This window comes from Cheilinus undulatus, linkage group 15 (genome assembly GCF_018320785.1).
Source record: "Cheilinus undulatus linkage group 15, ASM1832078v1, whole genome shotgun sequence".
NCBI classification, from domain to species: domain Eukaryota; kingdom Metazoa; phylum Chordata; class Actinopteri; order Labriformes; family Labridae; genus Cheilinus; species Cheilinus undulatus.
In genome coordinates this window covers 48,447,457-48,463,518 of record NC_054879.1, presented here as the reverse complement: position 1 = coordinate 48,463,518, position 16,062 = coordinate 48,447,457, and the positions used below count along the sequence as shown (strand labels likewise).

Genomic DNA, 16,062 nt, shown 5'->3' with positions numbered 1-16,062 from the left:
ATAAACAAGTTCAGCCTCAAAGCTAAATCTGCAGTTTGTTCTCTCATCATTAAAAACACCAGAAAGAAACACCAACCAAATACCTTTAATAAAGCTCTAACACAGGATAAATACAAAGGTTTTTTGTTTAAGTGTTTACTTATCTTTATTATTGGCTGGGGTTTAAAAGAAGTAGAATTCAAGTCACATTTTTAAAGATTTCTGCTGGATATGCTAGTTTATGCTATTGTGTTTCTAAGAGCTCAGTCAGTGATTCTTCTAAAAACATCTTCACTTTGAGGAACTGGACATGTCAAAGACACCAAGTTACATTTAAATTAGGGATGCATGGTTTTGGATGGTTGCAGATATGCCAACATATACACAGACCATACCAGGGCTGGGAAATTAATCAAAAACTAGATTAAATCACAGTAAGGCCTGCTGCAATTTTCAAATCACAGAAGTTGCAATATTTCTTTATTCTGAAATTTGAATCAAAATACCTTTTTTTTTGTTGTTTTTTTTTTCTGCAGCAGAGATGTCATCATTACATATCATGCAATCATTCAAGACCAATCTTTAAAATAGTCTACAAAAAAATCCTACCTTCATTTTTGTAATTTTCCTGTATTAAGTATGAGAATGACAAAAACCGTTCAATGTAGCAATTCATATCCAATTTGCAATACGAGTTAAAATCATCAGAATTAGAGATTTTTGAAGAATTTTTTAGTCCTTGTTTAAGAATAAAAAAGTTAGGAATAATTGCTTATCAAATCGCAATAATGGGAAAAAAAATCACAATTAGATTATTTTCCAAAATGGTTCAGCCCTACTTCACCTTACAGCAGATGGTGGTGGTGAGAACCACTGATCTGAACAATACAAAGAAAAAACTCATGGTTTGGTGTGTACGCAATAGTGGGAGACAAGATCTTATCAAAATATATATATTTCAATAAAGACAGACTCGCTCATGTTAACACAGGATACAACCAGTCTGAGCAGAGCCTTGAACATAAATTTACTGTCTCTACTTCTACGGTCAGCTGGGACCTGACTTTTCTTCTTCCTGTGTTTAAATATGATGGCTACTTCCTCTTCTTCGTTGGTGGTTTAATAGTGGTTAGCCACTCCACTTACCAGCATTACTGCCCCCAAAACTGGTGGAGAAATACTCTCACTTGCGTTTACTTCTCTTTTTTAATGGTTTGGACGTAGTTGTCGAGGGACTACGTGCACTAGACAAAAACCATTACACTCCTCGTTAACACAGTCACTTGTTAAACCTAAACACCTACTCTCCTACAGCTTAAATTGTAATTAGCTGCTAAAACACTACAAATATGCTAAACAGCATTATGCTGAGCACATTTTATGAAGCTTTCTAAATAAATCATCATATCCAGAACAGACTGCAGAAAATGCTAAAATGATGACTTCTTTATAAGAAAAAGGGAATGTGCTGTTGATCGTTTTGAGTTGAAAAATGGCCCTAACCCTGAGAACCTGAATAGAATCGAATGTTGGGATACTTAAAGATTCACATCTCCAGTAAAGATTCTCATCTGCAGATACTGATTTTATCGTACATCCCTATTTAAATGCATTGCTTTTATTTAAATCACTTAAATGCAGCCATAAATAATTATCAAATCACTACAACTGCACAGTATAAAAACTATAACGATAATTTCAGAGACCATGTACTGGTATGATCACCCCCAACACCAGACCCCCATTAATCCACATCATTTTCACTTTTCACTGTTTTTCTTTCTTGGTGTTTCCTGCTAAAGCAGATGGGTGAGTGTGTCCACACCGTCTTTGATATGGATCGGCACATCAGCCTTTCCTCCCTTGCTTCACACTCCCTTGATCAAACAACAAGACTTTTCAGGAATGAAGACATCCAGCAACCTCCCGACACCCTCGATCTCCCTCACTTTGATCTCACATCTCAGCCTTCTTCATCACAATCATCTCTTTCCCTCACACTCTCCCTCGCTCCTTCTCCTCAAGGTCTGTCGGCCTTTCAACAAACTACGGCGTCACATTCGTTTTAGAGTGAGTTTGACACGCCGTCTCCCCACGAATGGTGCAGGGAGCCGACGTGCCAATCAGTTTCAGAAATGCACCAAGACTTCATTAAAACTGCAGAGGTGTGGCTTCAAATTTCATCATTTATTCTAGTGAGTCCAGTTTTATATGAAGAGATATCACTGAGATGCTTTATGAGTTTTTTCCTGGAAGTTTAAACATCGAGACCACAACAAGTTTTTCTTTCTGACTTGCTCCAAAAAGATTGCCAGCCTTTGCCTGTCCTCGTCCTACCCTCCAGTGTCTTACTGTGTGTATTTGCTGCCCTCTCGGTCTCAGATGCTTCAGTCTGCCCTGTCTAAATACATTTAAACAAAAGAACCAAGCGCTTTAAACAAAAGCTTTCCTCACAGTGCTCTTTACGTCTCTTTCTTCCTGGGGACTGACCTGAAGAAGGAGTAGCTGGGTTCATATCTGTACAGTGCCGGGCTGAGCTCCAGCTCAGGATAGTGCTGCAGGTCGCTCTTGATGCTGCCCAGGCCCATAGCAGCCATCATGAATAGGACAGGGAGCAGAATCTGGGAGATCAGGCCTTTCCAGTCTCTGCGGCAGTGGTGGAACCTCTTTGTCAGCAAGGCTATCAGCTGCTGCCAGGCCAGCGCCATGCCGCGCACCATGGTCGACCCAGTGAGCTCTACGACACATCACAAGAGAAATAAACTTACTTTTTACTATTTTAGACATGCTTGCTTTCTTTTCTTTGAGGCACACTGAATTTTTCAAATAGTGAGGCTTATATGTAAATTCTAAATCCATCCATTTTCTATACTGCTTATCCCGTTGGGGGTCACGGGGGCTGGGCTCTATCCCAGCTGTCATTGGGCGAGAGGCGGGGTCACCCTGGACTGGTCACCAGCCAATCACAGAGCTGACATATAGAGACAGACAACCAGGCACACTCACACTCACACCTATGGGCAATTTAGAGTCACCAATTAAACTAACGAGCAAGTTTTTGGTGGTGGGAGCAAGCCGGAGTACCCAGAGAGAACCCGGGTGTCCACGGGGTGAACAAGCAAACTCTGCACAGAAAGGTCCTAGGACCTTCCTGCTGTTAGGCAAAAGCGCTAACTCCTGCACCACCATGCAGCCCTAAACTGTAAACTGTAAATCCACTGTTTGGTGTTAATGCAGAAATAGCATTAACTCAACGTTTGTTCACTTGTAAATTTTCACTTTATGTTGTGCAACTGAGTCTTCATGTTTAAGTGACCGAAATAAACTAGACTAAATTAAACTAAACTACAATAAAAAATCCACTTCTAATGAAAGCAGTTTTCACAAGGATGTTGATTCAGAATTAAATATTTAATTTAATGCCAGTTTGTCCCTGCTAGATAAGATTTATGTTGTCAGAGGGGAAAAAATCAGGTAAGGGGAGAAAGACGGGTGATCGTGGACTCACTGATGTTGTCGTTGAAGCTGGAGATGCTTCCACTGTCTGATGGGAAGCTGTCCATGGATCCAGTGTCAGAAACTTTCTCAGAGACAGACGGGAGGGTGTCGTCATCCCAAGGCTCTCTGTCATCTTGAGCTAACTGGAGGAAGACCTGCACAGATTTAAATAAAAGTCATACATGTCAAAAAGATTTGGATCCAGTTTACTGAGGGAAAAGTGACCAGCAGCTGAGTTTGTTTCCTCTGACACAGTATCTGCGCTGTGCACCTTTCTGTGTGTGAGTGGGCGTTTATAAGCATACCTCCTCTAGGGTGGTGTCAGACACACCGTATCCCCCCAGCTGCAGGGCGTCCAGGTTGGAGTCCAGTGCGGTCAGAAGGGAGCGATATGAGGAGGCGTTGGATGAGCTGAAGGGAGGCAGCGAGTACACCAGGTCACCTCCCTGGGCCTCCTTAAGTCTGGCTTCAGGTACATGAGCTTGGATGAAAGATTTCAGCTCTGCATTGTCGATCTGCTTTTCTTGGTTCTGCATCTGCAGACAGAGAGGCAGGAGCGCGTCATGGCATGCTTTATTTTCTACTTATATAGATTTACTTTCACACTTTCTTGTGGTTTTGAGGCATGCATGCTGTATCCCTGCCAGGATCATCCATTTCTTACATCTGTAGCAGGTTTAGTGTTGCTGTATGCTTCAGCCATAAGCCCCTAAAGTAAGGAATTTACTCTCAGGTTGCTTCTGCTCACATCCAGCACGAAAAACTGCAGAGCGTGTGTGGGCAGCTGGAGAGCGTGAGACGGATGACTGGGAAACCGCAGCTGAATCGCCTGCTGGGTAGACATGCTGAGAGTTTTAAAATGTTGGCTCTGCTTTTAAATAATGCATTGTCAAAATAAGTAACAAGTCATCTGAGTGCACGGTTCGGGATGAAATACACTTGGAAAACTTGCAAAACATTCTGTTAGACACTGCCGGAGGGTTGTTTAAATGACTGACCACTGCACGGATGAGAAGTTTGATGCAGACTGAAATAAATGCAAAAAGAAAAGCCCAAATACAGAATAATGAAGGGGCCAAAGTCTGTAACAAGCATATAAGATACTAGGGCTTTAATTCATTCAGCATAACACAAAAACAGAGTTTTAGAGTTCTGGGTGGGGATATAGTCGGCTGAAACACACTAACACCGTATAGAAGCAGTCAGCCAAGCGTTAGCAGAGCTGGATTTTCGCTCATTAAACATTTTTATATTTATCTGATACAAAACACAACATAGCAAAGCGTGCTCTGTGCAGCTCTAATGCCTCATTTAGCAGAGATAACCGAGTAAAATACTACAACCCTATAAGAAGAACAAAACTGTCTTATGGTTAGGGCTGGGCGATTCACCAAAATTTATAATTAGTCTCAATATGTCCAACTGCAAATTTTAAGATTGCAGAAGTTGCAATCTCTTTTTTTCTTTATCGTTTACTTAAAATGTGGGAAAATGTGAATGTAAAAAAGTGTAAATACCAGTTTAATACATTTTTTTGCACAGAGATGTCATGCTCTACACATTATGCAAACAGTCAAGTACCAAATGTTTAACTTAAAGAAGCTTCCTGGGTTAGTCAGCAGCTGTGGCCTTCAGGGCGAGCACAGACAGAAACCCTCATATAGCTCCATTAATGACAGTAAGTACTGAAAACAGTGAAGCTACTGATCCACAGCAGCATGAATCTGAATATGAGGGAGCAACAAGTTTTAAGGAGGCGGCTGGGGTGGAGATATTTTTACGTCACTCGTTTTGATTAAGGAAAACATAACACAAAAGTGTTGCATGTTAGCATAATTTGTATCAAATCTCTGCCCCTGCAAAAATGGATTTATTTAACTTGTATTTTGACACATATCAAGTTACAGATAAATGTTGCAACTTGTGTGTTTGTAAATTGCAGCATGTCATATTGCGATTTAATCTAATTTGTGATTAATTGCCCAGACCTACATGAAATTAACCAGGGCAAAAGGAGCTTGTTCTGGATGTGAAAGGAAATAATAAGACAGTAAAGACGTAAACGTCTGAAAGCAGAAGTGTAGCTGACTTGTCCACTGAGGGGTCAGTGAGTTTTTAAAGTGAGACGAGACATAAAGGAGCAGGACTTCTTCACATCACTGTGGCTGCAGAGAGACGCTACATTAGTTTAACTAAGGTGTGCTAAAAGAGACAGTAACATATGCAAAAAAAAATTAGCATGCTTATTATTGACCTTGATTAATCACAATTAACTTGATTAATCTTGACAGCCCTAATGTTTTCATAAAGTGAAAGAACCCAGTGACAGTTTACAGCGCTGAAAGTTCTAATATCACAATGAAGATGAGCGGGAGGAAACGACAGTTTAACGGCTGATAAAACCGATCCAGCCCGGGTACGTCAGTCTTGCTTTGACCCTACATTTTCACACATTTAACAACCACTGATCAATCTTTCACACATAAGCTAAAATGAAGTGAATGGAACACTGAAATAAGAAGAAACAGCTGATCTTTAGCGTTGTAGTAACCCATCACTGATGATCTGAGCTGAGATCTGCAGGATCTGCGTCGTCAGGTCTGTATGAAGGTCATGCCACACATTTCTGTCTACCTTCCTCTCTTTCTCTGGTAAACAGTACGGATCTCCTGAGCTGATATGAGACCGTTTCGCTCCTGATTTTGTCCATTACTCACTGAACAGCTGTGTTTCTAAAAGTGATGTCAGTGAATCCCATCCATCACATCTTAGCATCAAGCTAATGAATTTACATTTTCATCCTCGTCCATCTGTAATAAATGGACCGTTCAACTGAATGTGATCATAAAAAGGCATTTAAATCAAATGTGGACTGGGTAGACAAGGATTATCCGGCCAAAAATCGCATTTCTGAGATTTTCACAGCAATTCCATGTTGTGAATAACACAATCTCTCAGTCAGGGACCTGCTGGGATGAGTACCTTCTTTGTGAGGGTGAGCTTGTAGCCCTGTCCTAGCTTGTCTTTCAGGTGGAAGGGGGATCCGCAGCATTTTAATCCTCCTCGCTCCAGGAAGGTGATGCGGTCGCTCAGGACTTCAGCCTCGTCCAGGTGGTGCGTAGACATGATGATGGTGCGATCTGAAACAACACACGTGTATATGCGATTAAACCCTCCTTACCCAGAGCTTCAGCTCATGCAGCTGAGGGAATTCTGTGTATGAAGACAAATGTCAAACAGACACCTTGTGATTCTATGTGAGAGGATACAGTGCAGCATGTTTACCAGCTGAGCTCGTCAGAGGAGCTTTGTAGGAGTTTCAAGGTTTACAGAGGTGAAAGAAAAACACAGGCTTTATATTTAGATACCTTATAGCACTCATTTTCATATTTCCTATCCTACCGAGTACATGCTTACCTTTTCATGTAGCATATCCAAATAAACATCCAAAAAAACAGACTTAACACAAACTGTGTCACTCACACACCCAGCATCTGAGAAACAGGCGCAAAAACAGCCAGAGATGCAGAAAGTTTATTTTGAACCAGATTCCCCTGGCATCAAAATCCCACTAACATCAGAAACAGGGCCAATTACTCAGGATGTTTTCCACATCTGCAATTACACGACATTTAGCAGCCTCTCTGCCATTACTGCTGCTAAACTAAGAAAGCCTGAAGAAGAAAGCCTTCTGGATTGCTTTCAGATTAATTATATGCTAAATTTAAAGTCATAAGCTTGAGCAGGGAAAAGCCTTCTGGGGTCGGCTGCAGGTTGGCTGCACTTTTCAGCTCCTCCGTTTCTTTTTCTTTTATGAAAGGAGAAAGAAGAGATGCTTTTAGGGGGAACATGAGAATAAGAGCTGAATTTGTCTGTGCCATATGTACGTGCATGCTCTACAGCAGTGGTTCTCAACATGTGGGTCGGGACCCCCTTGGGGGTCACGAGATGCTTAGAGGGGATCGCCAGATGCCTTAAAAATTAAGAATATTTTCTACATTATTTTTTCCCACCCAAATTTGTCACTATTATAGCCACTTGTAATCAATTTCCGCAAAGTTTTGATCAATTTTTGCCACTGTTTTTACCCACTTTTGCCTACACCAATTTTGCACATTTCTAACCCATTTTCATCGCTTTCCCCACCAATTTTTCCAATTTTAACCCAATTTCCCCCTTCTAAACCCATTTTTTCTGCCTATTTTTGCCACTTCTAAACTTTTTTTTTTGCTACTTTCTGCCTATTGTTGCCTCTGTTGACCCATTATTCCACCCCCCCATCACTTTTATCCCATTTTAACCAGATTTTACTATTTGTTATGCCCATTTTTGTCAGTTTAACACATTTCTGGCTATTTTTTATATCTCAGTTAACCCATTTTTACCAGTTTAACCTGCTTTTCCCACGTTTAAATCTCATTTCATCAAATTTTCCAAACATTTTGCCACTTTGATCGAATTTTTGCCACTTCTCACCCATTTTTGCTCCCTTTAAACTTAAAGATGGCTACTACAGCACAAATAACCGAAAAAAATATTTATGACTTTGATAAGAGTGTTTATTATTCAGGTTAAAAATAAAATATGTTTATCACAGCTTAACTTTACAATGGACCAGAATTTTTCTGACTCCATGAGCCTCCAGTTCGGCTGAATCCCAGAAAGATCTCCCCTTTATCCCCCCCTAATGGACAGCTTTGTCTGCACATGACTATTCTTGACATGCATGGCTGTACCTTCAGGTACAGTGTGGGTCCCGGTCTCTGGCACCTTTATTTTGGGAGTCACGGGCTGAAAAGGTTGAGAACCCCTGCTCTAGAGAATATGACTTTTATTTTGTTGACCTCTTGCCTCTAAAAAGTTCAGTATTATAATGAAATCAAAAACCTATACTACAGCAGTCTGGGGTCCTGACCGATCAAATCAGAGTGAACGCTGAAGAAGACCACGAGTCTTCTAAGTTGTTTTTTTGCCATGCACCTGAAGAAGTTTATTCTTTGGAGGAAGCTCCTTTCTTTGCTTTCCCAGAATAAAACAACATCTAGTGGTGTAATCGCGGACAAACAAGATAATTTCACAGTGGGCAGCGGGAATAATCTCCGGAAAACAACAGTGTTATGGATCCTAGAGAACGCAGCGCTGACTCCAAATTACCGGTAAAATCCTAACCTCCTCGTCATCCTCCGGGTTATCCCATCTCTCAGAGCTATCGCCATGACAACCATATTCTACAGAGGACTTAAACCCTTGTCAGAGGTAGGTGTAACATTGAAACTATCTCAGCTGGTGCAACACCTTTAATGTTAGGAGAGCATAAATTCCGTCTGAAATAAGAAGTAACGTTCAAACCAGGCTATGTTTGAACTTACAGCTGGTGAAACCCACAGCTGATCCATGTGGTCTAAGACTTATGAGACATATGACTGTCACTGATGGTTCAGTTTGAAGCACCGTGTTAAAGAAAAACAGTGTGGCCAAGGCACAGCAGAATAAAATCTAAAAATCTAATGAGGCCAAGTAGTAAACCCTGTGGGACAAAAAGATGAGAAAACTTTTACTCTTTATATCCTCTCCTTCTGCCATGTTCCATTTTCTTTCCTTACAGCTATAATAGCTGAGTTAAGTTGACTCTATGGGACAAGGAGGAGTGCAAACTTTAAATGACCTGTAGCAGAAATAATGTAGTAGGGGTAAAAGAGCAGTTCTAGCAGCAAGAATGGAGCTGGGTAGAGGAAATGAAACCCATGCTTTCAGTGTGGATGTGCCTGTGTTTGCCGGCGTATCAGAGAGAAGACTCACGTTTCTTGTACTGGATAATAATGTCCCAGATGCTGCGCCTGGAGCAGGGATCAACTCCTGTGGTGGGTTCATCCAGCACCACCAAGCGGGAGCCCCCTATGAAGGCGATGGAGATTGACAGCTTGCGCTTCATGCCGCCCGACAGGGTGCCCACCCGCTTGTGTCTGTGAGCGTACATGCCGGTCTCCTCCAGGATCCTGGCAGGGGAGTCATTGAAAAGCATTTAACATGGAGCTCGTGTTAACATACCTTTTCTATGCATTACAACCACGTTTCTGAGTAAAAGTTCCATCAGCTACCCAGCAGGGGTTTGAGAAGAAAACAGGAACCAGAGGAGAGGTGCGCTGTCTTGCCCTTAGGTTCAGGCTTATTACTGCGACTCTTGTCATGCAGAAAGCCTCTAGAAATAGTTTCATGATGCAACTGGGGGTTCAACCCAGAGTTTAATGATGCTACAGAATAAAAAATGACTTTTCCATGCTTGCTCCCTTGAGCTTCACAGAGAAATATTATACATTTTTCATAGAAAATATGAGTTTGAAACAGATAAAAACATTGTTCCTGATTTTTCATAGATGCCCAGGGTGTACTACAATCTCAAACTGTATTAAACAGATGTAAAAGTACCTCAAAGAAGCCAATATGATTCTGAAGGGGAAAAATCTCAACATGAACAATGTAAATATGACCAGGATGAGTTACAAGTTCATTTCTCTCTCTTTAATTTCCCTGGTGTTAGCATGCATTAGCTACCATCGCTCATGACGTCTAATCTGCTCTTTCCCTTTATTGCAGGGGTTTTCAAAGTGTGTGAGAGTGAGCCTCCCCTAAGAAGGAAGTATTCATTCGGTGGACCCCCACCCATAAAAAGGATTCAAACTGAAAAAAAAAATGAAACAACAACATTTCAACATTTATGTCTAATCTTTAAACATTTTTAACATTGATATATTTTAGATATTTTGGTTTGCAAATGTTCTCAAACATCTGCCTTTCCCTCTTATTCAGTTATAATGCCATTAAATACCTTTCTTCTTCTTTTTGCCACTTTTATTCAATTTTTTCAACTTTCATCCCATTATCCTTTTCACCCTTTTGCCCATTTAAGCTACCTTTCATCATTAAATATCCCTTTTTTCCAATTTCTTTGCTCATTTTTGCGATGTCTTTTTGCCTTTTATCCCATTTTTTAACCTTTTTTAACAATTTTTTGCTACTTTTTCTCCATTTAAGCTACCTTTTCTCATCAAATACCACTTGTTTCCTTTTTTTCCCAATTTTTGCCTCTTCTTTTTGCCATTTTTTGCCCATTTTTGCCACTCTGTGATGGTTTTTTGCCCATTTAAGTCACTTTCCACTAATTTTTTTTCACTTCCCACCCATTTCTGCTACTTTCTGACCATTTTTCCACTTTTTCTCCCCATTTTCACCCATTTTTGCAGCTTTTTGACCATTTTTTGCCACCTTCAACCTATTTTTATTGCTACCTCTAGCTGTTTTTGCCACTTTTCACCACTTGGATTGTGGCTCTTGCAAAGGTATTTTTAAACAGTTTTTCTCTTAGGTTGAGGGTTAACACTGCTCTATAGCATAGTCCCTATAGTAACTATAAGCCTATCCATTTTGCTCCATGCCCAGCAGAAGTTTGCAAAGCAAATCACCTTTTTTCTGGTTTATGGTTCTGCGCCTCCCCTGAAGCTCTGTGGCGCCCCCCGGGGGAGGCTGCCTCACACTTTGAAAACCACTGCTTTATTGGAACACCAAGCCCCTGACTTCACCATAAACTCTGTTTTCTAACATAATAATAATGTTATTATCAAATATCAATATCAGAAATATCAAACAGCCACTGCTACGTTTACACAACTCCTGAAATCATGATTCAGACAGTGTTAGGATGTTGTGAACGTTCCCTGTCACTCACGTGCGGATTTGCTCTCGCAGTTCCCCTTTTGACCACTGGGGGGCCTTGATCTGGCCGTACAGCAGCAGGTGCTCTTTGGTGGTCATATGGTCAAAGAGGACATCGTACTGCATGCACACTCCCAGCTCTTTGCGAACATCATCGGTGTGGGTCTGCATGTCTCTGCCGTACACCTCGATGGTTCCAGATGTTGGTGCAAAAAGGCCGGTGAGGAGAGACCTAAGAAGACATGGTTATTGATCACCTCAGTCAATACTGGCCCCACAATTCATGTTGAATTAAACACACTTTAGTTTATGGGCTATTTAATGTGTTATAAGTGGAAAAAGGTTAAAATATAAAACAAATCAATCCAGTTTGACTAAATGTTTCAGTCACCTGGGGATGAGTTGTTGAAAACCTCCCTTGCTTTAGTCCAATTACCTGTATCTTTGATGCATTCTTGTCCAAAATTACAATTTATTGTTCCCAGAATAATAATAAGACGTGAAACCCCTTCTAGGATTGGTTGTTTTATAAGCTTATTGAATCTTATTCTGCTGCTGCTCTCATTGTGTGTTAGCCTGGATAAGAGCATCAGCAAAATTAGTCACATTTGAAATGTAAATGTAAGTGCTCCAGTTGATGAAGACCCATCAGGCTAATCTCTACCACGGTGCGTTTTATGCTGCTCCAGATTTGAACAAAATCTCCCTGTCAGCAGTAAGCCCTTTGAGATGATTAAAAGGATGCTCAAATCAAATTTAAAACACAACATAGAGAGTCTAAATAAGTTTGCATTCATCTCAGGACGCTCTGAGACGGCACACATACATGGTGGTGGTCTTTCCAGCGCCATTGTGGCCGAGCAGGGAGGTGACGTGGCCCTCGTAGAAGGACACGTTAAGGTTCTGAATGGCTACTCGGTCGCCATACAGCTTGCTGAGGCTGTGGAGGGTAACACCCACTGGGAGATGTGAGAAATCCTCGCCGTCCTGAGAAGACAGCGCGCTCTGGCCTGGAGGAAACAAAGAGGCAGAGGAAACCTGTATATCAAACTAACAGGGGACAGGAATTAAATGATGAATGAGGCAGAAAAAGACAGCCCCTCAAAGAGAAGACATCATGTTCTCGCCTCAAAACACACCGCCGGAGGAGACAGTGTGGCTTATTGTTATCTGCTGAGAGACAGCACAATGTCATTTATTTGCTCTGTACCTTTTCCCTTGTCGTCGGAGAAAACAGACGGGTTTTTCTGCATGATGTTGGTGAAGAGGAGTCCTCTGCTTGTCTTATTGTCTGACTTGGCACAGCAGCACAGTTCGGCCCAGAAGGAGGCTTTGAAGGGGAAGTACCACGGGGCAGGGATGCCATACTTTCCTGAGTGTTCAAACAGTAAGAAAAGACGTCTCATTACAATATAAAATACAAAGTTCTGCAAGTAAACTCTAACCGCTGAAGGCTTCTTGCTTTGAAAGTTGACATAGATGGCTATGACAACACTCAGAAAATTCACTGTAAATGCCAAAACTTTATTGAAAATATCAAACGGAACTTAGCTGACATTAGCAAAGAATACCAGCATTTCTGGGATTTCACAGATAAAATGTAATAAAACTTGGAATTAGTTTATTCTGATGGCTCTGAATGCAGTAGGATTTCTGTCAGAGTCAAAAGCAGCCACACTTTTACTGTAGACGTTAGTTTTCATTTATTCTGATAGTCTTAAATACCAGCAGCATTTCCTGCAGATTCAGTCTGAAGTTACTGCATCACTGCATCACGCCAAAACCTCATAACTCCATTTTTATGATTTTATTTTTATTTTTTTTCATAAGTTAGTGCTATTTACCCCTGCTATTGGGGTTTAGAAGACTTTAAAGCCATAAAAATGGTCAAAAAGATGCTAACTATGACCATTCAGTGATAAATTAATAATTCATCAGTGATTTTGGAGGTTTTGAGGTCCGGTGATGGGACAGAGAGGTCCGGTGATGGGACAGAGAGGTCTATTAGTGGGACAGAGAGGTCTGTTGGTGGGACAGAGAGGTCTGGTGATGGAGGAGTTTTTTAAATAACCATACAGAAATAATCAAACTAGATCTGCTTTCTTGTGTTTGCTTCTTAGTTTAACACCTGCTCTGATTCATAACCGTCTTAAATCTCCTCTCAGGAGCTTTAGTTGTTGAACAGTGAACCACTTTGGGTGCTGTATAAAGAGACTTGACTGACATTGAGCTGAGCCAGACTTCTTGACTGTAAATGAGCTTTGAAAGACTTCAGCAGTTTGCCTGTTTACCTGGCAAGACCATGCGGATGTAAGCTCCGATGAGGAAGTAGAGGATGGAGTCGATCAGCATCAACCAGCACAGCCAACCAAACGAAGCTTCATCTCCAGCAATGGGTGATTTGTAAATGTTGCTCCATTGAATGCCTAGGAAGAAATGCGTTATTCTGTGTCCCTCTGACTGAAGTAGATGACACCAAACAGATCTTATTTAATGTAAATGAAATGTCTAGTGCAGGTGCAGACCTTCTCTTTGGGCTTCATAGCGAGAGATGTACTGGCTGGCATAGCTGAAACAGGTTGGAGAAAACAAACTCTGCAGGAGAAAAGGAGACAAATTACTGACTGGATACAGAGAGCAGGAAAAACAGAATAGAAAATGTTTTTTCTTTTCACACAATGGCTGTCTGTAATTCTCTTTGTTCTTTTCTTCTGTTCTCTCCTCAACTTTGTGTAGTATTAAGTGATGTACTTCAAAAGCCCTTCTCAGAGTGGTGTGTAATGTTCAGGGCTTCAGCTGTATGCTGGGCTGGTTTGTAAGATGAAAACAAAAATGTCTGACCTCTAATTCATGAGGATCAGACAGCAAGATCCAAAATAAAGGAAACTCTTCAGAAAATAAAGATTTAATTCATTAATGTTTGAAGTTATGTCAGAGTAATAAAGCAGGAGCGCTGCTAAGCAGACAGAAACATTTGTAAACCGTCAGTTTAGCTTCATTCTCATGTCGAATGAAAAGGCTTTAACTTGAATCATTATTGGGTTAAATTATTCAAAGACCAACAAAGCCAATAATATTTGGGTTGTTAAGCAGCGTACTAGTTAGACCAGTCTAATAAACATGATAAAGGGGTTACTGGTTCCTCACCAGGATGCTCTTCTGGGTGAAGGTCAGAGTTGTCTCCACCGCCATGACCACGATGAAGGGGAAGAAGAAGAGGATGTACAGGAGACTGCCGCTCAAGGCGGCGATGAACGTCTTGTCGAAGATGGAGCTGACGAGGTAACTGAAGGCCAGGATGCTCAAGCCATAGTTGCAGAGGTACAAGAAGAGGAGGAAGCCATCACTGTTGGGCAGGATGCTGCCGTACTTCAGCACCAGTGTGAGGATGAAGATGGTCAGAAACAGGTAGAGGGCACATTCAATGAACCAGGCAAAGAAGTGGCTGAGCGGGTTGACTCCCATCATCTTCATGTACTGTGGGAAAAGAAAGAATAAAAACAGATGTCTAAAAAACACAGCTTCTGTGCTTACCGGTGTTTCTAGAAATGTTTTTAGGGGAGGAGAAATCTGAAGCTGCTAGGGAAGGAAAAGTCAATTTTTCATTGTTGCTGCATTTAAACCTCAAAAAGAGAAACTAATCACACTCCCAACAACTCAGGAATGATTTCTGTTGGTCGATGCAACAGAGCGCCTTAAAAAGCTGAGAAGTGATCAGAATAATTACAGACATCCTTGAAAACAAGAAGTCAATACTGGACACAAAAATTTACCTTTAAAAGTCTCTACAGCAAACAATGGTTCTCAAATGGGGGGTTGGCACCCAAATGTTGGTCAAAGAGCTGTTTTCAGTGGGTCAAAAATACGGGCTAAAGCTGTGTCAGAAAGTCGACGATGTACAGAATCAGACGAACATTAAATACTGCAGTCTGGGCGTAACAATACACCTGACTGATTTAAAGTTAAACCCTGTGTAGCAGCTGGACTCATGCTCTGTTAGAGTGATGCCTGGATGTTAATTGTAGAAGGAGAACACAACAATGTAAGAAACATGAGGGCAGCGTGCTTTGTTAACGGATTTATCAATGCAAAAGCGTGAAGACGAGAGAGACAGAGAGTCATCTGGGCTGGGACTATAAACCTGTAAGTTAACATCAGTTAATAGAAAAGCTCTATTTAACATAATATCCACTAAACACACTACGTGATGTGTCAGGTAGAAACACTGAGCTGCAGGTGCTTTCTTCCAGAAGGCTCTGGGATATTCATCCATTTAAAGAAAACAGCTAGACACTATTTGGTAAATCAACATGGGGGGTAATTTAAATGAAAAGCATCCATAAATAAAGACAATGGAACATTTTAAACCCGGAAGAAACATGTTGATGTTTATTAAATAATGGCATGCAAGAAAGTTATGAATCCTGGCATTAGTTCATGTAAAACACAGAAGTCACACGCTGATCCATAATCAGCTGACAGCCAGCTGATCCCGCCTCCCAGCTCCCACAGTGAATCACAGCATTAATGCTGATGTACCACGCTGCTGCTGGCAAAGCTCCACCTCCTCCACCCCAGCCTCCTCCTCTATAGACCAAAGCTCCACCTCCTCCACCCAGCCTCCTTTATAGACTAAGGCTTGTTGCATCCTCATAATGCATCCAGAGCTTTCTCCCCCAGATTTAACTGTATATACATTTTGCAACAAAATGGTTAAATGTATATCCACAGTGTAGCTGAATGAAAGTGTTTCTTTTGATTCTACAAAGAAATTATATCTTTCTTTTGTGTATGGTAATAATAAGTCAGAACAGGAGAGAAGTTTGTTACTTCCCAAACTCAACTCTAGGAAACGTTAACGTGAGTGATAGGACT

General features: G+C 41.1%; 1 protein-coding gene across 1 annotated transcript in view; it reads right to left on the bottom strand.

The window, feature by feature from the left end:
- The window catches only part of abca12 (ATP-binding cassette, sub-family A (ABC1), member 12), a 110,543-nt gene that overhangs the window by 29,606 nt on the left and 64,875 nt on the right, over nt 1-16,062 (bottom strand). The window contains exons 42-52 of the mRNA XM_041806394.1: nt 14,335-14,664; nt 13,713-13,782; nt 13,479-13,613; nt 12,398-12,559; nt 12,014-12,197; nt 11,201-11,419; nt 9,277-9,473; nt 6,460-6,617; nt 3,783-4,013; nt 3,488-3,632; nt 2,470-2,716 (exon numbers count right to left, since the gene is read on the bottom strand). Coding sequence (XP_041662328.1) covers nt 2,470-2,716; nt 3,488-3,632; nt 3,783-4,013; nt 6,460-6,617; nt 9,277-9,473; nt 11,201-11,419; nt 12,014-12,197; nt 12,398-12,559; nt 13,479-13,613; nt 13,713-13,782; nt 14,335-14,664 — 2,078 coding nt within the window. The remainder of the gene's footprint in view (nt 1-2,469; nt 2,717-3,487; nt 3,633-3,782; nt 4,014-6,459; nt 6,618-9,276; nt 9,474-11,200; nt 11,420-12,013; nt 12,198-12,397; nt 12,560-13,478; nt 13,614-13,712; nt 13,783-14,334; nt 14,665-16,062) is intronic.